Genomic DNA, 26507 nt, shown 5'->3' with positions numbered 1-26507 from the left:
TACTGGAGTTGGGTTCCCACACAGAGCCATATCGCAAATGGAGAGCCCCACTAGACTCTATGTAACTCTCCCTACCACTCGTGCAGACACTTGGACCAATCCCAGAGATCGCATATGGAATCATCAATAGAAACAAACTCTGTCCCAACTTCCCTCCATCAAACACGGTGCAATTGTGTTTGTGTGGATACCCAGCCAGTTCGGTGGCCTTGCTGAGACACGAAAACTGCATTGGTGTGCTAGCATTTTTCAGAAATGGGGTCCAGTAACTGACTTTTTCTACCTCATAAACACCTTTTTACACACCTCTCTCACTAATATATTGTATGCATATTTATTGGGACATACTTATTGTGTGTAAACTTACTGTCTGACAGAAGACTACATCTCGGCGGTACTGCACACTGAGGTCCATGGCGATTGTGGGCGCTCTGTCCTGCATGAGCAGAAACACCATAGACTTTTTTGCCTTGTCGCTCATCATTGCCACGCAGTCCGTTAGCGTGGTTAGCAGGGGATACAAGGCCTCACTCCACTCACCTGGCACAATCACACACACAGATTCATCAGTTTTCTGATTATAAGACTTTAAATCATTGCCTAGTGTGTACTCTATGCAACTGGAGTCAAAAGTTTACATACATGTGTGAGGGATACGTATGTCATGTTTTGGAATTTTAATAATTTCTGCAACTGTTCTTTAGGTGCGACTGAATGAAATTTGGGTGAAAAATATACACACAGTAACTTAGTTTAGCAGTTTGGTGATGCAGAAACTTCTAGAATTTCATTTAATTTAATGTTGTAGCATGGTCTTCTAAATAACTGTTAGTCTTTATGATCTTTTGTTAGTCATTATGAATACAGCTAATGCCAAGTTCACACTACACGACTTTCCAAGTCGTCAGGTCGCTGTACACAACTGGATCTCTTGTAATCAGGAGTCTTTTAAGTCGGTGTGGCTTTCACACTACACGACTGATCGGCTATAGGGGGTTTCACACTACACGATCTATCACCAACTGGAATCGGTCTCCCAAACTACGTTTTGTCACGAAAACAAACGCGAGAAGTGAAGAGGAGTTTAATGATACCACGTCCAAAAATGCACGTCAACAAGTAGCAAGCGATCAAAGCTGTTTGTGCGCTGATGTGCAGCGTAAAATCAAAGAGAGAAATAAATGAATCCAAGTGGATCTGGCAATGCGACCAGCAGGGATTGTTTTATTCTGTAGTGAGTTGGAGGTTAATAAATATTTTTGTGTAATGCAGTGTTGGTATTATGGTTTGGCATGGACGATAAGTTCACAAATATTGTAAAGCTTGTGTGTGTGCCAATGTTTTCTGATAGAAACTATATTATCCCCCTCATCACATTCATTGCCAGTCGCAACTGACTGATCCAGATATTCAACATGCTAGATATCTCTCCTTGGTGAGCCGCTCGGATCGAGTTGTTGAGTAGTTCACACATAGCGATTGAGAGCCGAGTTTAGATCGCAGAGCAAACGCAGAGCTGCTCCAGAGCCGGCAAATCTAGCGGCGACCAGTTGGCGAGCGAAAATCAGGGAAAAAATTGTGTATTGTGAACTAGGCATAACTTATCTGTGCCCATATTAAAAGGGATACTTTGACTGCATCCAATAAAAAGTATATGGAAGTGTATTGTGAAATAAAAAAACGGGTCTGTCATAAATCAGAAGCAAGCAAGCTTTATGATCCCATCACCTTAAAGGCTGCTGTGCAAAAAAACAAGTCCCTCGTTCTCAAAACTGCACTTTAATGTCTGCCAGAATCTTGCTGCTGACCACAAAAATAAAGGAAAAACAGGAGCATAGCTTTTGTGTTACCTCCTAGTTCTCCCTTTTATTTATGCTGTAATAATTCTCATGCTGTTCTCTGCAAAACTGACATTTTATTATTAATGATTTAATATCACAAACTGCATCTTCTGTTGTTTACCCCAAGGTGGTTCTGACGCAAACCTGTTTACCCTCCCAAGGTTAAAGACTGCAAGCCGAAACTACTGTGGCAACAATGCTGCTCCTGCTAGATGTGACGTATACCTGCCATGCTGGCATTGAAAATTTCCAAAACTCACTATTGACATCATCACAGACTGTATTGAATAATGAACTCAAATAGCTTGTTTATACTTTTCTCTAGTTCTAACATTTGGTTTAACTTAATGTTGTATAAGTATGATTTGTGTACTGTAAATTTTATTCATTCAAATTATTCTCCAGGCCACCCAAGGAGGATGGGGGTCCCTGCTGAGTCTGGTTCCTCTCAAGGTTTCTTCTTGTAATTTTAAGGGAGTTTTTCCTAGCCACTTTCACCCTTGGCTTACTCAAAAGGGGTTTTTGCTCTGTTGGTCCTGGATGCTGTAAAGTTGCTTTGAGACCATGTCTATTGTAAAAAGCGCTATACAAATAAATTTGACTTGGCTTGCTTGACTGTGGAGTGTTACATGTTGCAGTAGCTTATTTACAAAAAAATTTTATAAAAAGAACAGTTGCCACTACCAGTAAAATCCAGACAACCATGACCTCCATGTTCCTTACAAGCGTATGTACATTTTTGACCTAAGTGGTGAGTAATCAACTGTCTTAATTCATACAAAGGACAACATAAAACCAGACAACACAAAGCACAGATAAATAATGCAATCAGACATTTCATAAACATTTAGCATTAGCGCACCAGCAAAAGGGAGTGGGGGCTCTTACCTGGGTAGCTCTCCTCTGTGCTGTTACTGGCATCTAGAGGGGCAACATGCACAGTTAGGAAGCACAATCAGCACACACACAGCCTGGGTTTACCAAGCTCACAGTGACACAAACACACACAGACATTATGGCCAACATAGCTACAACATCATACAAACAAAACAAACATTTGAGATATACACTATATGGCCAAAAGTGTGTAGACACTCAACCATGAGCTTGTTGAACTTCCCAATTCAAACCATGAGCAATATTATGGAATTTAATCTTTACGGCTATAAGGGAATGCATGTCTCAAACTGTCGGCGTGTGTCTGTTAGCACTTTTCCACCAAAATAACTCTGGTTTTTGAACTCTGTTTTTGGGAGCCAAGCATGCATCATCAACGGTGTGTGTTGTGCAACGGAGGTAAATAATAGTAACAAGGTGATGGAGTGTGTAGATTACCTGCGAGCATTTATGCTATTGTTTGTTTTCATGCAAAGAGCATCGACCAACTATTGGTGATAAGAAGACGTAGAAGGCGACACTGTTTCTCATGTTTGTCGCCATTGTTGCCTTCTTTAGTTCATTCATGAGAAGCGTTTTGCACTTTGCTCACCGCAACCCTTGGCACAAATAGCTGCTTTGCTCAGCGTTTGGCTTGAGCTGTGCGGTAAAACATCACAAGTGTTAACATCCATTTGTGTGAAATAACAATCAAATCCACTCTGAAAGTGTTCTTATATATCTATGTTCAGCTGTATTTACTTCACTTTGTGGTAATTTTACTTTTAAACTTGTGTTATGCAGCTCAGGGTGCTGAGAATCAGCTTCTCCAGGAGAGTCGGAAAAGCTTAACGTAAAAAACCATAACGTGGATGAATGTTCTAAAAGTACGACCTAGGAACACTAAATTTCTCTCAGTTATTACTGGTTATTAGTGCGCTGTACTGCTGAAATTCCTCAGTCGTTGTTTCAGTCATGTTAAGCTTTATTTTTTACGTTAAGCGTTTTTCGTACTGTCGCTTTTATCACGTCATATCAAACAGTTTGTCTCATTGGAGGTGCTTTAAAAAATATTAGCGGCAAACTGGATCAAAATTCAATCAGGTGAACTTTAAAAGATGGAAGAAATAATGGCACAAAGGTGCAAAAGCGGTTTTGCTGCTTCTTATGTGGAGACACCCAAACCTCTACAATTTGACACATCCGATGATGTCATGAATCGTGGTGAAAAACCTATTATTCTGTGGTGCCAGCCTGGAACCTCTTTTTTTTTTTGTTGGAAACACACTGAACCGTCTCAAAATCAAGTTTGCAAACTGGAATGGAGCCTGTTTCGCATAATAGGAAAAGGGGTATGTGAGGATTTTCAGTCAAAAAAGCATTTTTGAGGTCAGGCACTAATAAACATGAAGGACTTCGAAATCAATGCCCCAGTTGACCGATACACAGTCATGCAACAAGAGTAAAGGTTCCTTCTTGAACTTCTGCCACTCAGTCAAAAGCTTAAAATGTACAGTATCATTTATTATTAGATCTGTTAGCAATGAGTTTGTCTGAAACCTATGTACTTAATAATTAGAAGGTGTGTTCACATACTTTTGGCCATATAGTGCAATAGTGTAAGCTACAATGTTAGATACAATGTCTTTGTTCCACAAGCTTACGTTTGTGTTTGACTAGGAACTAGTCCAGGACTAAGGAAGTAAAAATAATAGATGTTACAGCCAGTAGTCGGCTTGCTCAACAGAGGTTTTTGGTTTGTCAGTCCTGAATGCTGTAAAGTTGCTTTGAGACAATGTCCATTGTAAAAAGCGCTATACAAATAAAATTGACTTGACTTTTTGGATATGTGTAAATAAATTTTGCTTACTATGATAAGGCACTTTTACTTAATTCTTCATAACATATAAAATAATTAAAGCTCTTCCAGGCTAGTTGGGAAGAACTGGTGTACACCAATTGTACACCAGGCCATTAAACATCTCTGGCCTCTCTGGCATTAAGACAGGGACTACCTTAGTAGCAATCACTCTTTAATAACCTCACCAATCCTGAGCAGACTGCAAAGCATGTTCATGACATGATGCTACCACCACTATATTTTACAGTAGGTATTGTCTTACCTGGCTAATGTGACTTGCTAGATTTTTGCCACAACACATAACACTTACATAAGTTATTCCCATTCATTACTGTATACACCGATCAGGCATAACACCTCCTTGTTTCTACACACACTGTCTATTTTATCAGCTCCACTTACCATATAGAAACATTTTATAGTTAGAAACACTCTATAGCTACAATTACTGACTGTAGTCCATCTGTTTCTCTACATACTTTTTTAGCCTGCTTTCACCCTGCTCTTTAATGGTCAGGACCCCCACAGGACCACCACAGAGCAGGTATTATTTTGGTGGTGGATCATTCTCAGCACTGCAGTGACACTGACATGGTGGTGGTGTGTTAGTGTGTGTTGTGCTGGTATGAGTGGATCAGACACAGCAGCGTTGATGGAGTTTTAAACACCTCACTGTCCCTGATGGACTGAGAATAGTCCACCAACCAAAAATATCCAGCCAACAGCACCCCGTGTGCAGCGTCCTGTGACCACTGATGAAGGTCTAGAAGATGACCAACTCAAACAGCAGCAATATATGAGCGATCGTCTCTGACTTTACATCTACAAGGTGAACCAACTAGGTAGGAGTGTCTAATAGAGTGGACAGTGAGTGGACCCGGTATTTAAAAACTCCAGCAGCGCTGCTGTGTCTGATCCACTCATACCAGCACAACACACTAACACACCATCATGTCATTGTCACTGCAGTGCTGAGAATGATCCACCACCTAAATAATACCTGCTCTGTGGTGGTCCTGTGGGGGTCCTGACCATTAAAGAACAGGGTGAAAGCAGATTAAAAAGGTATGCAGAGAAACAGATGGACTACAGTCATTAATTGTAGAACTACAAAGTGCTTCTATATGGTAAGTGGAGCTGATAAAATGGACAGTGAGTGTAGAAACAAGGAGGTGGTTTTAATGTTATGGCTGATCGGTGTATTTACAGTATGCATTGTGTTACCTGGCTAATGTGATCTGCTAGATTTCTTCCTTAACACATAGTGCTTACAGAAGGTATTCTACCAAGGATTCCCAATCACTGCTGTATAAACCTACACCTTTGCCACCAACTTGTGCAAAAACCTATTAGGAACCCAGGCAGTTGAACTGATATACTGTATTTTCAGAAAGATCAGAAAAACAGACAACAAAGACTAAATCTAATTACTCAAAACAACCCACCCACTAAGACTTCCTGAAATGACGAATACACAGGGGCTACTTTCAGAGCAGCAAGATAAAAGATACATAAAACTGCATCATTACTAAACTTCTGAGAAAAATAACACAGGGATGATATGAGATGAAAGGTTTGAAAAAACATATTTCCTTGTAATCAGATCATATAAAAAAATAAAATAAAATAAAATAAATAAACGCGTGTGCAAAAAGAAATGACAAACTTGGGCGTGTTGCTATGGCACCATGCACCCTGAGAAGCAGGTGAGAAAAGGAAGGAAAGCGAAATGAAGAACATGTTCATGTGTAGAAGGTCAAATAAAAGCATAATGATTTAACCCTTTTTGGGGGGTTTTGTGTAGGCTTAAACAAAGATGCTCAATGCTCAAACACTGACTAGGCATAACATTATAACCAATGACAGGTGAAGTGAATAACACTGATTATCTCTTCATCACGGCACCTGTTAGTGGGTGGAATATATAAGACAGCAAGTGAACATTTTATCCTCAGGGTTGATGTGAAAAATGGGCAAGCGTAAGGATTTGAGTGAGTTTGACAAGGGCCAAATTGTGATGGCTAGACGACTGGGTCAGAGCATCTCCAAAACTGCAGCTCTTGTGGGGTGTTCCCGGTCTGCAGTGTTCAGTATCTATCAAAAGTGGTCCAAGAAAGGAACAGTGGTAAACCGGCGACAGGGTCATGGGCGGCCAAGGCTCATTGATGCACGTGGGGAGCGAAGGCTGGCCCGTGTGGTCCGAACCAGCAGACGAGCTACTGTAAGTACTAGAAAGGTGTCAGACTCCATGCCTTGATGGGTCAGGGGCAGCAAAAGCGGGACCAACACAATATTAGGAAGGTGGTCATAATATTATGCTTGATTGATGTAAATACAATTATTTGTTATATAATATGTTTAGATATTTAGCAATTGTGCTGTTGTGCATATTAATACAGCAGTTACTTTTGTATAAACGCAAATTATTTTACAGTTTAATCTAGCATTTTTAATGTTTTAATGTCCAATTGCCCGATTGCATTATGCTTCCTCTCCACTGATGCCTCTCCCTGCTCTGATTGAGGAGAACAAAACTAACACACGCCCCCTCCGAAACATGTGCAGTAGCCTACTGCATCTTTTTACCTGCATTAGGCAAGTTAACATGTGGATAAGCTTTGTGTATGAAGAGCAACACCCTGATCAACGCATTATTCCTCGACTCTGTGCAGGTGCCATCAATCAGCCAGCAGAGGTCGCAATTGCATCAATTATGATGAGTCCCTATCCGGCTTCCCACCCTGTATGAACAACAAGCCAATTGCATAACCGTTTCTTATGCAATGTATTTTTAGGGGCTTAAAGATCATGCATATTTAATAGTGGTTTCTTGCCTTGCTCTACTAATGCCAAGTTCACACTACATGACTTTCCAAGTCGTTAGGTCTCTGTACAGTTCACATTACACAACTTGATCTCTTGTAGTCGGGAGTCTTTCAAGTCGTTGTGGTTTTCACACTACACGAATGATCAGCGATAGGGGATTACACACTACACAATCTATCACCAACTGGAATCACAGGCGAGCTTCTCTGGTTTCCCAAACTACGTTTTGTCTCAAAAACCAAAGCGAGAAGTGAAGAGGGGTTTAATGATACCACGTCAAAAAATGCACGTCAACAAGTAGCAAGCGATCAAAGTTTGTGCGCTAATGTGCAGCATGAAAGCAAAGAGGAAAAGAGTGGATTTACGCTACGCGACCAGCAGGTATTGTTTGTTCTATAGTGAGTTGGAGGTTAATAAATATTTTTGCAATGCAACGTTGGTGTTATGTTTTGTAGAGAACGATAAGGTCAGAAATACTGTAAAACTTGAGTGTGTGCCCCTGCCCCTGTCCCACCTTTTTACAACTCCTCCCCTGCGTTTCCCCTCATCCCGTATCTTGCATTCTCATTGGCTATTCGACACCGCACTCATAGCCAGTCGGCCGACTCATATCCAGATATCTAGCAAGCTAGATTTATAACTTCAGTCACCAAGCCGCTCGGATCGAGTTGTTGAGTAGTTCACACATACCGATTGAGAGCCGAGTTTCGATCGCTGAGCAAACGCCGAGTTGCTCCCGAGCTGTCAGATATCTGATCTGAGTTGTGCGACTGGCAGTGAGTGCGATGTCGAACAGCCAATGAGAACGCAGGATACAGTGTGAGGGGAAATGCAGGAGAGGAGTGTAAACAGGTGGGACAGGGGCGTAATATAGTTTATATCAGAATACATCGACACACACGTTTTACAGTATTTCTGACTTGATCGTCCTCTACAAAACATAACACCAACACTGCATTGCAAAAATATTAATTAACCTTTAACTTACTATAGAACAATCCATACTGTTCGTGTTGCCAAATCCACTCAGATTCATTTATTTTTATTCCTTGATTTTATGCTGCACATCAGCGCACAAACACTTTGATCACTCGCTACTTGTTGACGTGCATTTTTGGCCGTGGTATCATTAAACCCCTCATCACTTCTCACGTGTGTTTTTGTAAAAAAAAAAAAACGTAGTTTGGGAGACCAGAGAAGCTCGCCTGTGATTCCAGTTGGTGATAGATCGTGTAGTGTGAAACCCCCTATCACCGATTAGTCGTGTAGTGTGAAATACACACCGACTGAAAGACTCCCGAGTGCAAAAGATCCAGTCGTGTAGTGTGAACTGTACAGCGACCCGGCAAATCAGAAAGTTGTGTAGTGTGAACTTGGCATTACAAAGACTGAGCCTGTAATGGATCCTCCCTTCACCTGTTACTAATTCACCTGATCATAGTGGAACTTCTCGAAAATGTGTAACTTGAATATTTTGTCAAATTTTCACTCTTATTTTGCCCAACTTCGTCCCAAATTTGATTGTCTTACAGTATCAAACTCAAAATTTGTTCATGTTTCCGAAATGTAATCAAGCTTAAAGTCATTTCTTTGTATGTTTTTAACAAATCACTTTTTACAAATGGTCCTAACTATTTTGAAAATGGGGTATGCAATTAAAAACAGGTTCTTTTTTACATATGGGTCAAATCTTGTTTTTCATTTTTCCCCAAATTTTCTCCCTAATCTAGTCGTGTCCAATTACCCCGATTGCATCCTTCCTGATTCAACCCTCCACCGCTGACTGAGGAGCTTCTCAACTGACACACGCCCCCTCCGACACGTGCTCAGTACAGACTGCATTTTTCACCTGCTCGAGTTGAGTTCATATATACCGATCAGCATTGTGCACGGACAGCCACACCCTGATCAGCATTATTGCTCAACCCTGTGCAGACGCTATCAATCAGCCAGCAGGGGTCGTAATTGCACCAGTTATGAGGACCCATGTTCCGACTTGCCCCTAACACTATGAACAACAGCCAATCATTGTTCATGCAGCCGCCCAGCCCAGCCGGATGGCAGAGCTGAGATTCGGTAAGATGTATTCGAAAATTCAGCTCTGGTGTGCTAGCGTATTTTACCGCTGTGCCACCTGAGCGGCCTCATATGGGTCAAATCTAAGTTGTTCACCAACATTGGAGTTGGGGAGCAATTGTGGGGTCTCACCAGGGATGTTTGATGGCATTAAGATCAGATCTGGCTTGCTAGATTTATGCTGCAACATATGACACTCGGAAATATTCTGTGTTATTCTCATTAAACCACTTGCTAATATTATTACATTAAGCCTGGTTGTGCATTTTAATCTACAATGTTAAGAACTGTAGATTAAAAATTTAGATTTTGGTGAGTATAAGTACATACACTTTGTTACTAGGCTTCTAGAAGTGTATTGTTAAACTAAAACCACACAAATGCACAACTAGCTGAAACATGCCCGCTTCCTCATTATGCTTTAAATTACTCTACTAATTACAATAATTACAAAAACACCTGCTATCAGATCCCAAGGAAAGCCCAGATGTATGATAGTGAGTGATTAAAGAAATAAAGTGAGTGATAGACCTACAGGCTTGATGTTCTGCAATAGGGGAGCATGCAGGGTTCAAAGCATGCAGTGATGATGAGGGGGATGAGGATGGAGGCAGTGATGATGGTTGTGAAGATGAATTCTGCTCTGATGAACCATTGTTCATGCATTGATCCGGGTTGATCCAGAATGCCCGACTCTTCTGGTTACCTTTTTTAGGCGCAGTGCCCTGCAGGTTGGCCTGTAACATGTCCTCACTGTTACTGGTGCGTAATCGCTCTCTCTGTAAGAGTTTATCCACTCGCTGGATTATACACTCCAGACTCTTATCCACATTCACCCACACCTTCTCCTGATGACAGAGACCACAACATGGAAGACATACATTTGTATTTACATGTACTCATCAATCACAATACGAGCTGGAAAAAAAATATGTGGGCATGTGACCAAGGGCTTGTTTGACATCACATTCTAAAACCATGCCCATTAATATTGGCCCTCCAGCTTCACAAATCTTAAAAGGCTTTGAAATGTGTCATTGTGTCCTATGTAGAGAAACAAGTTTTTATAACATCAACTGTTTATGTTAGACAAGAAGGTCTGGTTTAGAACTAACCTTCCAGTTCATTCCAAAACCTTTCACTGGTTGCGAGATTAGTCCTCCATGCAGGCCACTGGAGGTCCTCCACTTATCAAAGTACATCTTGAATGGATCACGTTTTGTGCATTTCCAACGGTTGTCACAAAGTTAAAGCATAAAAGTAATTTTTTTTCTTCTATTTATTCTATGTATGCATTATTCTCCCTTTTTCTCCTGATTTGGATCTACTGGGGATCCCGACTGCATTCGAGGAGGGTATATTTGCCTGCTACACACCCCCTCCAACGTGTGCACAGTCATCAACCCCTTTTTTTGCATCCGTGCTTCGGTGAATTCGCACATGAGGCTTATCCATGAGGCTGCAGGCACTGCCAATTGTGTCCAGCTGACCGGTAGCAGAGCCGAAATTCGAACCGAGGTGTTCAGAATCTCAGCGCTGGTGTGCTAGCGGAATATCCCGCTGAAACTTAATTTTAAACACCTAAAAGCAATGTATGTGCTGAAACAACTAAACTTACCTTTGGCCATATAGTGAACATAAGAAAAAAATTATAATTTTAAATGATTAATTTGTCCTAAATGCTTTTTTCAGGTGATGCCAAAGCATCTTAATAATAATAATAATAATAATATATAAAATGTCCCAAAGCATTGTGTAACATCTGGACAAGGTCTTTTATAAACCTGCAGTACAAGAAAACCCTCTCTAATTTTTGAATTCATGTGTTTCAGCCACAACAACTGTTGGGAATTATATGTTTTCAACTTTGCAGCAACAGTTTAGGGCAGGCCCTTTTCTATTCCAGCGTTACTGTGCCCCTGTGAACAAGGCAAGGTCCATAAAGACATGAGGAAATGCTTGGTTTAACTCCAGTGGCCTATACAGAACCCTGACCTCAGCACAACCAACAGTTGTGGAATGAACTGGATCACCAATTGAGGCTTCTTTGAACAACATCAGTGCCCAGCCATACTAATGGTCTTTTGACTGAATAGACACAAATTACCACAAACATACTTTAAGTCATGTAAGAAGCTCAGAAATGTGACTGTTGTTATAGCTGAAAAGTTCACATTGAGGTCACATTTGAAATAGGATGTCCAACAAGATCATGGTCAGATGTTCAAAAACTTTCAGTCATAACGTGTATCAGAGGTAGATACATATGTAGCTAGCTTTTTCTCTTTCTATTTTTAAATATAATGTTTTACTTCTCTTTTCTAGGTAACTCTTTTCTAGGCTGCCCCTATTAGGACGCCTGCGGTAGCTGGTGAACTTACCCCGGGTTCCCGGCGAAACAGGCGTTACAGAGCTCAGCAAACAAAGGCCTCAAATAGGCCTTCCAATTAGGGCTGATCGCCAGCAGCTGTGAGCTGGCTTATTTAAGCCAGCTCTGCACAGCAGCGGGCGTCGCACCTTTTGTTGTCTTTGCTCCGTAATGGCAACGCGTCCACACTCCTTTGTAGGGCCAGACGGTTACCCCAGGCGGCACTAGGTCGTAAGGGTGTGTAGGCTGCAAGGCAGAGGTAAATAGCCTTTTGCTTTTTCCTTTTAGGTTAGTGTGGTGCGACGCCGTACAGCCCTCGCGCTGTTTTTGTTTTCCTTGTAGCATTAGCGCTAGCGGCACCGTTAGCAGCAAGATACAGTGTAGCTGCTACGGGTGTCTATTTAAGCGCTTATATTGTGATTTGTCACTGGCTTTGCCTACCACGGGGTGGCGCAGCTGGTTGAGCACTTGGTTTGTACACCAGCAACCCCGGTTCGTATCCGCCTAAGTGACATTGCCTGCTTTCACTTTTCTCTTTTGTATTTTGCAGATCAGTGATTTTCGGCAGCCGCGATAACCCAAGGCTGCTGCCGATTTTGTTTCCCGGCTTTACCCTCTAGCGACGTCGGGGCTTTCCCTACTGGAGGTTTTAATTCCCGGGACGTTTTTCTTATCGGCGCTTATTAACGCCTTCTTCAGTTCGGCTCTTCAGCGCCAGTATAGCGCAGCGGTTTACGTGACCGGCTCGTACCCAGACGACCGGAGTTGGCGACTTGCTTTTGGTTTTTTGCCTGCGGCGTCCTGCGGCATCAATCGGGGCTTTCCCCGATGATTTGTTCTCCTTTTTGTGTCTTTGTTGTTTTTTTTTTGTTTTTTATTTAAAAATAAAATCATTTATTTTATAAATCTGCTTTGAGTCCCATCTTTCCACGTAACAGCCCCCACTTTAAGCTCACATTTGGCCCTGGTTATTATAAGATAGCAATATGGCCTGCAGTGCTACTCCTATAAGAATAAGTTGAAAGCACACTTCTTTCCACAAACATCATTTTCCATTAAGATTCTGCTTGAATGTGTTTAAGGTTAAAATGACTAAACAGTCTTGGTAATGGGTCAAGGCTTCTTTTTAAACCCAATACATTAATGTCCAATACATTTAAACAGCAACAGGTGGACTCCAGTACAGTTCAAGACACAGCTCAAAGATAACTAAAGCAAACACAGCTTTACAGTACTGAGTCTAATTACTTTTGTGAATAAGTGATTTTTTTCATTTCTAAAAAAAACTCCAAAAACATGTTTTTACTTTGCCAATTTACAAGTGTAAATTGATGGATAGAAATGCCAGTAATATCAATTTAAAATCAAATCCATGACACAATAAAGGATGCAAAAAGAGGGGTTTGCACTACATACGGTTGACCAAAAAAGTTTGATGTTAGGGTGTTAGGCTAAATCAGTTACAAATCATTTATGAACAAGCAGATAAGGTCTATAAGGCTGCTTGTAAATTATTAGCATGCATTAGCTATTAAAAGAGCTCTAAGGAATTAGCACGCTCATTTCTAAGATAAGCAACATGAAGCAACCAAAAGAGTTTAATTTCAACTAAAATTAATGGGTGCACCTATGGTTCACAACAGGTCATTTTTATAGGACCAGGTAAACCCTATGGTGCAAGCAGTCTATGTGTGCCCAATTTTCATCCCAATCTACAGTGGGGTCAAAAAGTATTTAGTCAGCCACTGATTGTGCAAGTTCTCCTACTTAGAAAGATGAGAGAGGTCTGTGATTTTCATCATAGGTACACTTCAACTATTAGAGACAAAATGAGAAAAAAAAATACAGGAAATCACATTGTAGTATTTTTAAAGAATTTATCTGTAAATGATGGTGGAAAATAAGTATTTATTCAATAACAGAAAATTGTAGACCTGCACCAGGCTGGGAAGAGTGAATCTACAATAGGTAAGCAGGTTGGTGTGAATAAATCAACTGTGGGAGCAATTGTAAGAAAATGGAAGACATACAAGACCATAGATAATCTCCCTTGGGGTCAAGATCTCATCCAGTGGGGTCAAAATGATCATGAGAACGGTGAGCAAAAATCCCAGAACTACACGGAGGGACCTGATGAATGACCTGCAGAGAGCTGGGACCAAAGTACCAAGGCTACCATCAGTAACACACTACGTCGAGAGGGACTCAAATCCTGCAGTGCCAGGCGTGTCCCCCTGCTTAAGCCAGTACATGTCCAGGCCCGTCTGAAGTTTGCCAGAGAGCATATGGATGATCCAGAAGAGGATTGGTAGAATATCATGTGGTCAGATGAAACCAAAATGGAACTTTTTGGTAAAAACTCAACTCGTCGTGTTTGGAGGAAGAAGAATGCTGAGTAAACACCATACCTACTGTGAAGCATGGGGGTGGAAACATCATGCTTTGGGACAGGACGACTGATCCGTGTTAAGGGAAGAATGAACGGGGCCATGTATCGTGAGATTTTAAGCCAAAACCTCCTTCCATCAGTGAGAGCATTGAAGATGGAACGTGGCTGGGTCTTCCAGCATGACAATGATCCCAAACACACCGCTCGGGCAACAAAGGAGTGGCTCCGTAAAAAGCATTTCAAGGTCCTGGAGTGGCCTAGCCAGTCTCCAGACCTCAACCCCATAGAAAATTTGTGGAGTCCGTGTTGCCCAGCAACAGCCCCAAAACATCACTGCTCTAGAGGAGATCTGCATGGAGGAATGGGCCAAAATACCAGCTACAGTGTGTGCAAACCTGGTAAGACTTACAGGAAACGTTTGACCTCTGTCATTGCCAACAAAGGTCATGTTATAAAGTATTGAGTTGAACTTTTGTTATTGACCAAATACTTATTTTCCACCATAATTTACAAATAAATTCTTTAAAAATCCTACAATGTGATTTCCTGGATTTTTTTTTCTCATTTTGTCTCTCATAGTTGAAGTGTACCTATGATGAAAATTACAGACCTCTCTCATCTTTCTAAGTAGGAGAACCTGCACAATCAGTGGCTGACTAAATACTTTTTGGCCCCACTGTAGTTGTAAGCAATTACCCAACTGCATTACGCTTTCTCTCTTCTGATGCTGATCTCCACCCTGACTGAGGAGAGCCGTGACTAACACATGACCCCTTCGACACTTGTGTAGTAGACAACTGCATCTTTTCACCTGCACGAGGCAAGTTCATATGCGGATCAGCTTTGTGTACGGAGAGCTACACCCTGATCACACATAATCCCCTGTCTCTGTGTACGCATCATCAATCAGCCAGCAGAGGTCATAATTGCATCAGTTATGAGTTATCAGCCAATCATTGTTCGTATAGGCGCCCAGACTGTCGGATGGCAAAGCTAAGTTTGAACCAACAAATTCGAAATGTCAGAATAATATTACACCTAGGCTAAATTTTTAGACCCATTTAAGACTGAGCATTGGAGGAAAGTCAGATTCCTTTAATAGAAAGCACTGGAGTCCAGTTTGCAGTAAAACCTAGCCTTCTTCAACTCTTTAAGTACTGGAATAGTTCATTCTTGAAAAATGCTTAAACAACCAACTACAAACTATTCAGAACTTGGTTCTAGTTTCCAATATTTACAACTAATGGACTAAAACCTTTCCCAGAATAACCTAGTGGGGTTCCCTTACCCACTCCTCTTCATGCCAGTCGGCATGCAGGGATGTGCGGTTGTTACTCCACTTGGCCAGGAGTGTGTCCTGGTCATTACGCAGCACCACATGCTCCAAGTCAGCTGACGGTGAGTTCTTGGAGGCAATGTACTCGGGCCTGGCAGCATTCAGAGCCTGAACGGCTGATGCCAGCAGCTTACAGTCACACACCATCACAAGCTGCCGTGTCTGCAAGTGAGAAAGATTAGGGGAAATGAAATACACTAAAAGGGAAAAAGCTTTTGAGACCACAATCCTAGCCATAACTGAAGGCTTTTAGATAGTAACTGCCATTCGAAATAAATGCCAATAGGCTAAACAAAGTTTGGATAGTTTTTAAACTAAGTTATTAGTACAAATGTATTAAAATAAACAATGACCTTATCTGCCAGTATCGTTAGTGTTCTCTCCAGGCCGTTGGAAGAGCGTTCTTTAGCGGCGCGAGAGAGGCGCTCGGCGTAATAGCTGACTTGAGTCTTCAGGGTGTTGATGTGTGAGATGATTTCTTTGGCACGGACGATGTCTTGAGGGACGTACATGATAGACTGGGAGCTGTTCAGAGCACTGTTGCAGGGACCGAGAAGGTAAAACATATTAAGTCCATACTGCAAGACCTTAATAAACAGCTGCATATAGTCAAGGTTTGAGCCAAAAAACTGTTACAATACATAACACAATGTTATGTTATATAACATATACTGTATATATATATATACAACGATGTGGAAAGACATCCTGTGGTCGTGGAAAAGATGTTAATCTGTTTCAGAAGGGTCAAAATATTGGCATGCATCAAGCAGAGAAAACATCTAAGGAGATTGCTAAAACTACTTAAATCGAGTTAAGAACTGTCCAACGCATTATTAAAAAGTGGAAGGACAGTGGTTAAACATCATCTTCGAGGAAGGAATGTAGTCGGAAAAAAATCTTAAATGATCGTGATCGACGATCACTTAAACGTTTGGTGAAATCAATTCATAGAAAAACTACAGTAGAACTCAGGGAAATGTTTAATAGTGAAAGTAAGAGCATTTCCACACGCACAATGCGAGGGGGAACTCAAGGGATTGGGACTAAACAGCTGTGTAGCCTTAAGAAAACCAGTCAGTGAGGCTAACCGGCAAAAGCAGCTTCAATTTGCTAGGGAGCATAAATATTGGACTCTGGAGCAATGGAAGAAGGTCATGTGGTCTGATGAGTCCCGATTTACCCTGTTCTAGAGTGATGGGTGCATCAGGGTAAGAAGAGAGGCGGCTGAAGTGATGCACTCATCATGCCTAGTGCCTACCATACAAGCGTGTGGGGGCAGTGCTATGATCTGGGGTTGCTGCAGTTGGTCAGGTCTAGGTTCAGCAACGTTATGTGCCCAAATAATGAGGTCAGCTGACTACCTGAATATACTGAACGACCAGGTTATTCCATCGATGGATTTTTTCTTCCCTGATGGCACGGGCATATTCCAAGATGACAATGCCAGGATTCATGGGGCTCAAATTGTGAAAGAGTGCTTCAGGGAGCATGAGACATAATTTTCACACATGGATTGGCCACCACAGAGTCCAGACCTGAACCCCATTGAGAATCTTTGGGATGTGCTAGAGAAGACTTTGCGCAGTTGTCCAAATTTCCCATCATCAATACAAGAACAAAATTAATGCAACTCTGGACAAAAATAAATGTTGTAACATTGCAGAAGCTTGTGGAAACGATGCCACAGGAAATGCGTGCAGTAATCAAAGCTAAAGGCGGTCCAACCAAATATTAGAGTGTGTGACCTTTTTTTTGGCCAGGCAGTGTATATATACAGTATCTCACAAAAGTAAGTACACCCCTCACATTTCTGCAAATATTTTATTATATCTTTTAATGGGACAACACTATAGAAATGAAACTTGGATATAACTTAGAGTAGTCAGTGTACAGCTTGTATAGCAGTGTAGATTTACTGTCTTCTAAAAATAACTCAACACACAGCCATTAATGTCTAAATGGCTGGCAACATAAGTGAGTACACCCCACAGTGAACATGTCCAAATTGTGCCCAAAGTGTCAATATTTTGTGTGACCACCATTATTATCCAGCACTGCCTTAACTCTCTTGGGCATGGAATTCACCAGAGCTGCACAGGTTGCTACTGGAATCCTCTTCCACTCCTCCATGATGACATCACTGAGCTGGTGGATGTTAGACACCTTGTGCTCCTCCACCTTCCACTTGAGGATGCCCCACAGGTGCTCAATTGGGTTTAGTCCATCACCTTTAACTTCAGCTTCCTTAGCAAGGCAGTTGTCATCTTGGAGGTTGTGTTTGGGGTCGTTATCGTGTTGGAAAACTGCCATGCGGCCCAGTTTTCAAAGGGAGGGGATCATGCTCTGTTTCAGAATGTCACAGTACATTCATGAATTCATGCTTCCCTCAATGAACTGCAGCTCCCCAGTGCCGGCAGCACTCATGCAGCCCCAGACCATGATGCTACCACCACCATGCTTGACTGTAGGCAAGATACAGTTGTCTTGGTACTTCTCACCAGGGTGCCGCCACACATGCTGGACACCATCTGAGCCAAACAAGTTTATCTTGGTCTGGTCAGACCACAGGGCATTTCAGTAATCCATGTTCTTGGACTGCTTGTCAACTTCTTTGGTCGACCCTGGTGAAGCCTGTTCTGAGTGGAACCTGTCCTGGAAAACCGCTGTATGACCTTGGCCACCGTGCTGTAGCTCAGTTTCAGGGTGTTAGCAATCTTCTTATAGCCCAGGCCATCTTTGTGGAGAGCAACAATTCTATTTCTCACATCCTCAGAGAGTTCTTTGCCATGAGGTGCCATGTTGAATATCCAGTGGCCAGTATGAGAAAATTGTACCCAAAACACCAAATTTAACAGCCCTGCTCCCCATTCACACCTGGGACCTTGACACATGACACCAGGGAGGGACAACGACACATTTGGGCACAATTTGGACATGTTCACTGTGGGGTGTACTCACTTATGTTGCCAGCTATTAGACATTAATGGCTGTGTGTTGAGTTATTTTCAGAAGACAGTAAATCTACACTGCTATACAAGTTGTACACTGACTACTCTAAGTTATATCCAAGTTTCATTTCTATAGTGTTGTCCCATGAAAAGATATAATGAAATATTTGCAAAAAAGTGAGGGGCGTACTCACTTTTGTGAGATAATATACTGTATATATACTGTATATACAGTGTATCACAAAAGTGAGTACACCCCTCACATTTCTGCAGATATTTAAGTATATCTTTTCATGGGACAACACTGACAAAATGACACTTTGACACAATGAAAAGTAGTCTGTTTGCAGCTTATATAACAGTGTAAATTTATTCTTCCCTCAAAATAACTCAATATACAGCCATTAATGTCTAAACCACCGGCAACAAAAGTGAGTACACCCCTAAGAGACTACACCCCTAAATGTCCAAATTGAGCACTGCCTGTCATTTTCCCTCCAAAATGTCATGTGATTTGTTAGTGTTACTAGGTCTCAGGTGTGCATAGGGAGCAGGTGTGTTCAATTTAGTAGTACAGCTCTCACACTCTCTCATACTGGTCACTGAAAGTTCCAACATGGCACCTCATGGCAAAGAACTCTCTGAGGATCTTAAAAGACGAATTGTTGCGCTACATGAAGATGGCCAAGGCTACAAGAAGATTGCCAACACCCTGAAACTGAGCTGCAGCACAGTGGCCAAGATCATCCAGCGTTTTAAAAGAGCAAGGTCCACTCAGAACAGACCTCGCGTTGGTCGTCCAAAGAAGCTGAGTGCACGTGCTCAGCATCACATCCAACTGCTGTCTTTGAAAGATAGGCGCAGGAGTGCTGTCAGCATTGCTGCAGAGATTGAAAAGGTGGGGGGTCAGCCTGTCAGTGCTCAGACCATACGCCGCACACTACATCAAATTGGTCTGCATGGCTGTCACCCCAGAAGGAAGCCTCTCCTGAAGTCTCTACACAAGAAAGCCCGCAAACAGTTTGCTGAAGACATGTCAACAAAGGACATGGATTACTGGAACCATGTCCTATGGTCTGATGAGACCAAGATTAATTTGTTTGGTTCAGATGGTCTCAAGCATGTGTGGCGGCAATCAGGTGAGGAGTACAAAGATAAGTGTGTCATGCCTACAGTCAAGCATGGTGGTGGGAATGCCATGGTCTGGGGCTGCATGAGTGCAGCAGGTGTTGGGGAGTTACATTTCATTGAGGGACACATGAACTCCAATATGTACTGTGAAATACTGAAGCAGAGCATGATCCCCTCCCTCCGGAAACTGGGTCACAGGGCAGTGTTCCAGCATGATAATGACCCCAAACACACCTCTAAGACAACCACTGCTTTATTGAAGAGGCTGAGGGTAAAGGTGATGGACTGGCCAAGCATGTCTCCAGACCTAAACCCAATAGAACATCTTTGGGGCATCCTCAAGCGGAAGGTGGAGGAGCGCAAAGTCTCGAATATCCGCCAGCTCCGTGATGTCGTCATGGAGGAGTGGAAAAGCATTCCAGTGGCAACCTGTGAAGCTCTGGTAAACTCCATGCCCAGGAGAGTTAAGGCAGTTCTGGGAAATAATGGTGGCCACACAAAATATTGACACTTCAGGAACTTTCACTAAGGGGTGTACTCACTTTTGTTGCCGGTGGTTTAGACATTAATGGCTGTATATTGAGTTATTTTGAGGGAAGAATAAATTTACACTGTTATATAAGCTGCACACAGACTACTTTTCATTGTGTCAAAGTGTCATTTTGTCAGTGTTGTCCCATGAAAAGATATACTTAAATATCTGCAGAAATGTGAGGGGTGTACTCACTTTTGTGATACACTGTATATACAGTGCCTTGCAAAAGTATTCGGCCCCCTTGAACTTTTCAACCTTTTGCCACATTTCAGGCTTCAAACATAACGATATGAAATTGTAATTTTTTGTGAAGAATCAACAACAAGTGGGACACAATCGTGAAGTGGAACGAAATTTATTGGATATTTTAAACTTTTTTTAGAAATAAAAAACTGAAAAGTGGGGCGTGCAATATTATTCGGCCCCCTTGCGTTAATACTTTGTAGCGCCACTTTTTGAAGCGATTACAGCTGCAAGTCGCTTGGGGTATGTCTCTATCAGTTTTGCACATCGAGAGACAAAAATTTTTGCCCATTCTTCCTTGCAAAACAGCTCGAGCTCAGTGAGGTTGGATGGAGAGCGTTTGTGAACAGCAGTTTTCAGCTCTTTCCACAGATTCTCGATAGGATTCAGGTCTGGACTTTGACTTGGCCATTCTAACACCTGGATACGTTTATTTGTGAACCATTCCATTGTAGATTTTGCTTTATGTTTTGATTCATTGTCTTGTTGGAAGATAAATCTCCGTCCCAGTCTCAGGTCTTTTGCAGACTGCAACAGGTTTTCTTCCAGAATGGTCCTGTATTTGGCTCCATCCATCTTCCCATCAATTTTAACCATCTTCCCTGTCCCTGCTGAAGAAAAGCAGGCCCAAACCATGATGCTGCCACCACCATGTTTGACAGTGGGGATGGTGTGTTCAGGGTGATGAGCTGTGTTGCTTTTACGGCAAACATAACGTTTTGCATTGTGGCCAAAAAGTTAGATTTTGGTTTCATCTGACCAGAGCACCTTCTTCCACATGTTTGGTGTGTCTCCCAGGTGACTTTTTATGGATATCTTTGAGAAATGGCTTTCTTCTTGCCACTCTTCCATAAAGGCCAGATTTGTGCAGTGTACGACTGATTGTGTCCTATGGACAGAGTCTCCCACCTCAGCTGTAGATCTCTGCAGTTCATTCAGAGTGATCATGGGCCTCTTGGCTGCATCTCTGATCAGTCTTCTCCTTGTTTGAGCTGAAAGTTTAGAGGGACGGCCGGGTCTTGGTAGATTTGCAGTGGTCTGATACTCCTTCCATTTCAATATGATCGCTTGCACAGTGCTCCTTGAGATGTTTAAAGCTTGGGAAATCTTTTTGTATCCAAATCCGGCTTTAAACTTCTCCACAACAGTATCTCGGACCTGCCTGGTGTGTTCCTTGGTCTTCATGATGCTCTCTGCGCTTTAAACAGAACTCTGAGACTATCACAGAGCAGGTGCATTTATACGGAGACTTGATTACACACAGGTGGATTCTATTTATCACCATCAGTCATTTAGGTCAACATTGGATCATTCAGAGATCCTCACTGAACTTCTGGAGTGAGTTTGCTGCACTGAAAGTAAAGGGGCCGAATAATATTGCACGCCCCACTTTTTAGTTTTTTATTTCTAAAAAAAGTTTAAAATATCCAATAAATTTCGTTCCACTTCACGATTGTGTCCCACTTGTTGTTGATTCTTCACAAAAAATTACAATTTCATATCGTTATGTTTGAAGCCTGAAATGTGGCAAAAGGTTGAAAAGTTCAAGGGGGCCGAATACTTTTTCAAGGCACTGTATATATATATATATATATATATATACAGTATATATATATATAGTACAGGCCAAAAGTTTGGACACACCAGCCAAAAGTTTGGACACACCTTCTCTTCAATGTTTTTTCTTGATTATTTTTATTTTCTACATTGTAGATTAATACTGAAGACATCCAAACTATGAAGAATTATGTAGTGAACCAAAAAGTGTTAAACAAACCAGAATATGTTTTATATTTTACCAACTCTACCTCTGCACAACCCAACTGATGGTCTCAAACACATTAAAAAAGCAACAAATTCCAAAAATTCACTCTAGACAAGGCACAAACATTCATTGAAAACCATTCCAGGTGGAAACCTATTAAGCTGGTTGAGAAAATTTCAAAGAGTGTGCAAATCTGTCATTAAAGCAAAAGATGGCTACTTTGAAGAATCTAAAATATAAAACATATTCTGGTTTGTTTAACACTTTTTTGTTTACTACATAATTCCATGTGTTCCTTCATAGTTTGGATGTCTTTAGTATTAATCTACAATGTAAAAAAATTAAGAAAAACCACAGGAATGAGAAGGTGTGTCCAAACTTTTGGCCTGTACTGTATATATACAGGGGTTGGACAAAATAACTGAAACACCTGTCATTTTAGTGTGGGAGGTTTCATGGCTAAATTGGACCAGTCTGGTGGCCAATCTTCATTAATTGCACATTGCACCAGTAAGAGCAGAGTGTGATGGTTCAATTAGCAGGGTAAGAGCAAAGTTTTGCTCAAAATATTGCAATGCACACAACATTATGGGTGACATACCAGAGTTCAAAAGAGAACAAATTGTTGGTGCACGTCTTGCTGGTGCATCTGTGACCAAGACAGCAAGTCTTTGTGATGTATCAAGAGCCACGGTATCCAGGGTAATGTCAGCATACCACCAAGAAGGACAAACCACATCCAACAGGATTAACTGTGGACGCAAGAGGAAGCTGTCTGAAAGGGATGTTCGGGTGCTAACCCGGATTGTATCCAAAAAACATAAAACCACGGCTGCCCAAATCACGGCAGAATTAAATGTGCACCTCAACTCTCCTGTTTCCACCAGAACTGTCCGTCGGGAGCTCCACAGGGTCGATATACACGGCCGGGCTGCTATAGCCAAACCTTTGGTCACTCGTGCCAATGCCAAACGTTGGTTTCAATGGTGCAAGGAGCGCAAATCTTGGGCTGTGGACAATGTGAAACATGTATTGTTCTCTGATGAGTCCACCTTTACTGTTTTCCCCACATCCGGGAGAGTTACGGTGTGGAGAAGCCCCAAAGAAGCGTACCACCCAGACTGTTGCATGCCCAGAGTGAAGCATGGGGGTGGATCAGTGATGGTTTGGGCTGCCATATCATGGCATTCCCTTGGCCCAATACTTGTGCTAGATGGGCGCGTCACTGCCAAGGACTACCGAACCATTCTGGAGGACCATGTGCATCCAATGGCGGTGCCGTGTATCAGGATGACAATGCACCAATACACACAGCAAGACTGGTGAAAGATTGGTTTGATGAACATGAAAGTGAAGTTGAACATCTCCCATGGCCTGCACAGTCACCAGATCTAAATATTATTGAGCCACTTTGGGGTGTTTTGGAGAAGCGAGTCAGGAAACGTTTTCCTCCACCAGCATCTCGTAGTGACCTGGCCACTATCCTGCAAGAAGAATGGCTTAAAATCCCTCTGACCACTGTGCAGGACTTGTATATGTCATTTCCAAGACGAATTGACGCTGTATTGGCCGCAAAAGGAGGCCCTACACCATACTAATAAATTATTGTGGTCTAAAACCAGGTGTTTCAGTTATTTTGTCCAACCCCTGTATATCCTGAATATCCTAAAGGCAAACATATTTCTCACACACAGACTGGAGTGTATGTTTTTTAGAAATTTGTGCTCATTCAAACTAAAGAGCATTTGTAAGGTCGAGCAGAAGGCCTGGTTTGGAATCAATGGTCCGATTCATCCCAAACCTGTTCAGTGGGATTGAAGTCAGGGCTCGGTGCCAGGCTTCCTCCACACAAATGTTTTTGTGGTCCTTACTGTGTACAGAGTGGCACATGCTATAATTATAAAGGACCAAATTGTTGCCACAAAATTGAAAACTTAAAATTATTTTATATAATTGATTGTTTACAATAATTAGCATAGGATGTGGCTGAAACTCCTGATGTCAATGATTAGAAGGGGTGTCCATTTACTTTTGGCCAAATGGCAGCACAGAGTTCTGCAATAAATCATAATAAAGCTAAATATTAATTCATTTTCATTTTATTTTAATCAACCACTTTATCCTAGAAAGAGTGGCAGCAGGTCTGGCTCCAGCAGAAAACACTGGACAGGCCAATTTATAGCAGGGCTTTAGCCATCCCCTCTCAGCCAGTCATGTCTGTGTAGACACCCTGCTGGCTGATTTGATTTAGGATCTCAGCAATGGTGAGCTAGCGTAAATATTCTGATATAAAACTATCAACACTTGCACATGTAGATCTATTTGTAACATCCAGACAGACAATGAAAGTGGCTAGAAATCAGACATTTCAAGGTCCTTCTTTTCTCCTAGAATACCACAGATTAATGGAACCCAGTACCTTAACCAAAAACACAAGAGGCTGAATGGCACACACTCACCACACCCCCCATTATAAAACGGACAGAGCATTGAAATGCTTGTAGGATGGATATGTAGGACAAATCATGCAGTTAGTTATAATATATACTCAATTATTCTGAGTCCACTACAATATGTGCAGGTAGGCTCCACAAATGTCTCTTCTAGAAAACATTTAGATCTAGTCCCCCACACTTTGGCATAAGACAGACAAAACAAACAACACCCTCAGATATCTGTATGATCTGTATGACTTGCACTGTACAGCAGCTACACATTCATTTTACCAGGTGTGCTTAAATATTAGAGCAACTTTTCTGTTTACAACCTCACCTCGTCCATTATTTTTGACTAAATTCCTCTGCATCAGAAAGTACTGGATTGACATATTGTTGATAAGCGTAGATCCTCAAGATAAAATTCAGATTTTAAATTTTTTATATAAATAGATAGATATTTTTTAATAAGTGGTCACATTTTTACTTTATATTCACATTTTAGATAAAACAGTGAAACACCAAACACTTTTGAAATGAATTGGACCAAGGACTACAAGCTAGAACTTAATGTTTAACATCAGTATCTAACCTTACATTCTCTTTTGACTAAACAGACAAAAATTCATTCATACACATTTGGAATGAGATAAGCAGCAAAGATCACAGTCAGATATCCACATACTTTTGGCCATACAGTGTCTCAGTTATGATTTCTTAAGTTTCCAATGTTAAGTTTCTTATGTTTACTTCTTGAGTGTCTTGTACTTGTGTTTTTGTGATTTTTGTTACAACCCTGGTCTCTCTGGTGGTGCGTTATGGATGCCTGGACAACTGAATGAGATACTTTAGCCTCATCAAAAAATAGTAAAAAGTTTTTTCATTTTATTTCATTTTCCTCCTGCTTTATCCTGGTCAGGGTTCACCTGGAAACACTGTGAGCAGAGCAGAAATACCCTGCTGGGCTTTGGCAACCCATACCCACCTCCTTGACATATGGCTAGTGTAACAGACTATTGCCCCACCTGAGCACCATATACTAGACTGGGTGTCTACATTAATTAAAGTCAAAGAAACATATGTTAATACACATTTTGAACAGTTGCAAATACCTTTTCTGTTCTGATTGACAGGTGGGTGCAAGAGCTAATTTAGTGAAGAGCTCATTTGCATTTAAAGACACAAATCTCCTTTTTACACACACACACACACACACACACACACACACAGTATTGATTCAATAGTCCCTAGTGCATTAGGTAACATTAACTCTTTTTAAGTTAACATAGTTTGACAAACTTGCCTTTTTAGCTACAACATTTCTTGGTAGTGAACTCAGAATTTTAAACATATGATGTGAACAACAAAACACGAACAGGGAACAAACACATTCTACATAAAATAAAACTCACCATTCCTCCTCATAAATGCTGAATAAAAAACAAAAAAGTAAATTAAAATTAAAGTAAAATATCACTATCACAAAAAAAAAGCAGCCATTGTCAAAGAAGCAGCCCAACTGTAAATAGCAATATGACAAAGAACTAAAAATGGAAAAAATAACTATAATCATGCAGTAATATTCAAAGCAACTGTCAACTATGGGAGCAAATGTAAATAACATGATTACAATTTTTAAGCATGGTGTTCAAATCAAGCCACTAACAGTATGCATGTTATTCAAAGAGCACAAAGGGGTTTTGTTCTTATTTTATAATTTACTCTAAAACATATAAAAAAATATCCTCAACAAAGGTGCTAACTCACTAATAGTGAGCAGACTGTGTGTATACTGCTATGTTAGAAGTCACAGGTTTTTTTATTAGCAGCATTACCTTTTATATGTTTAATGTGATTTTAGAACGCAGCAAATG

At 41.3% G+C, this 26507-nt stretch overlaps 1 protein-coding gene across 6 annotated transcripts in view; it reads right to left on the bottom strand.

Annotated features, from left to right (window-relative positions):
• inpp4ab (inositol polyphosphate-4-phosphatase type I Ab) overlaps positions 1-26507 on the bottom strand; it is a 135021-nt gene that overhangs the window by 27661 nt on the left and 80853 nt on the right. For 5 of the 6 annotated variants that reach the window (XR_010013161.1, XM_062997662.1, XM_062997664.1 and 2 more), the window contains 5 exons: positions 15927-16110; positions 15526-15735; positions 10187-10328; positions 2730-2762; positions 368-540 (listed from right to left, as the gene is read on the bottom strand). Coding sequence is in view for 5 of the 6 variants with exons in the window: in XM_062997662.1 (XP_062853732.1) it covers positions 368-540; positions 2730-2762; positions 10187-10328; positions 15526-15735; positions 15927-16110 (742 nt within the window). In the remaining variant the exon portion in view is untranslated. The remainder of the gene's footprint in view (positions 1-367; positions 541-2729; positions 2763-10186; positions 10329-15525; positions 15736-15926; positions 16111-26507) is intronic. The other variant, XM_062997665.1, reaches the window with a different exon arrangement.

The sequence above is a fragment of the Trichomycterus rosablanca genome, chromosome 6 (assembly GCF_030014385.1).
Source record: "Trichomycterus rosablanca isolate fTriRos1 chromosome 6, fTriRos1.hap1, whole genome shotgun sequence".
NCBI classification, from domain to species: Eukaryota; Metazoa; Chordata; class Actinopteri; order Siluriformes; family Trichomycteridae; genus Trichomycterus; species Trichomycterus rosablanca.
Note: the sequence above shows the minus strand (reverse complement) of the source record. Positions and strands in the feature narration are given on the sequence as shown.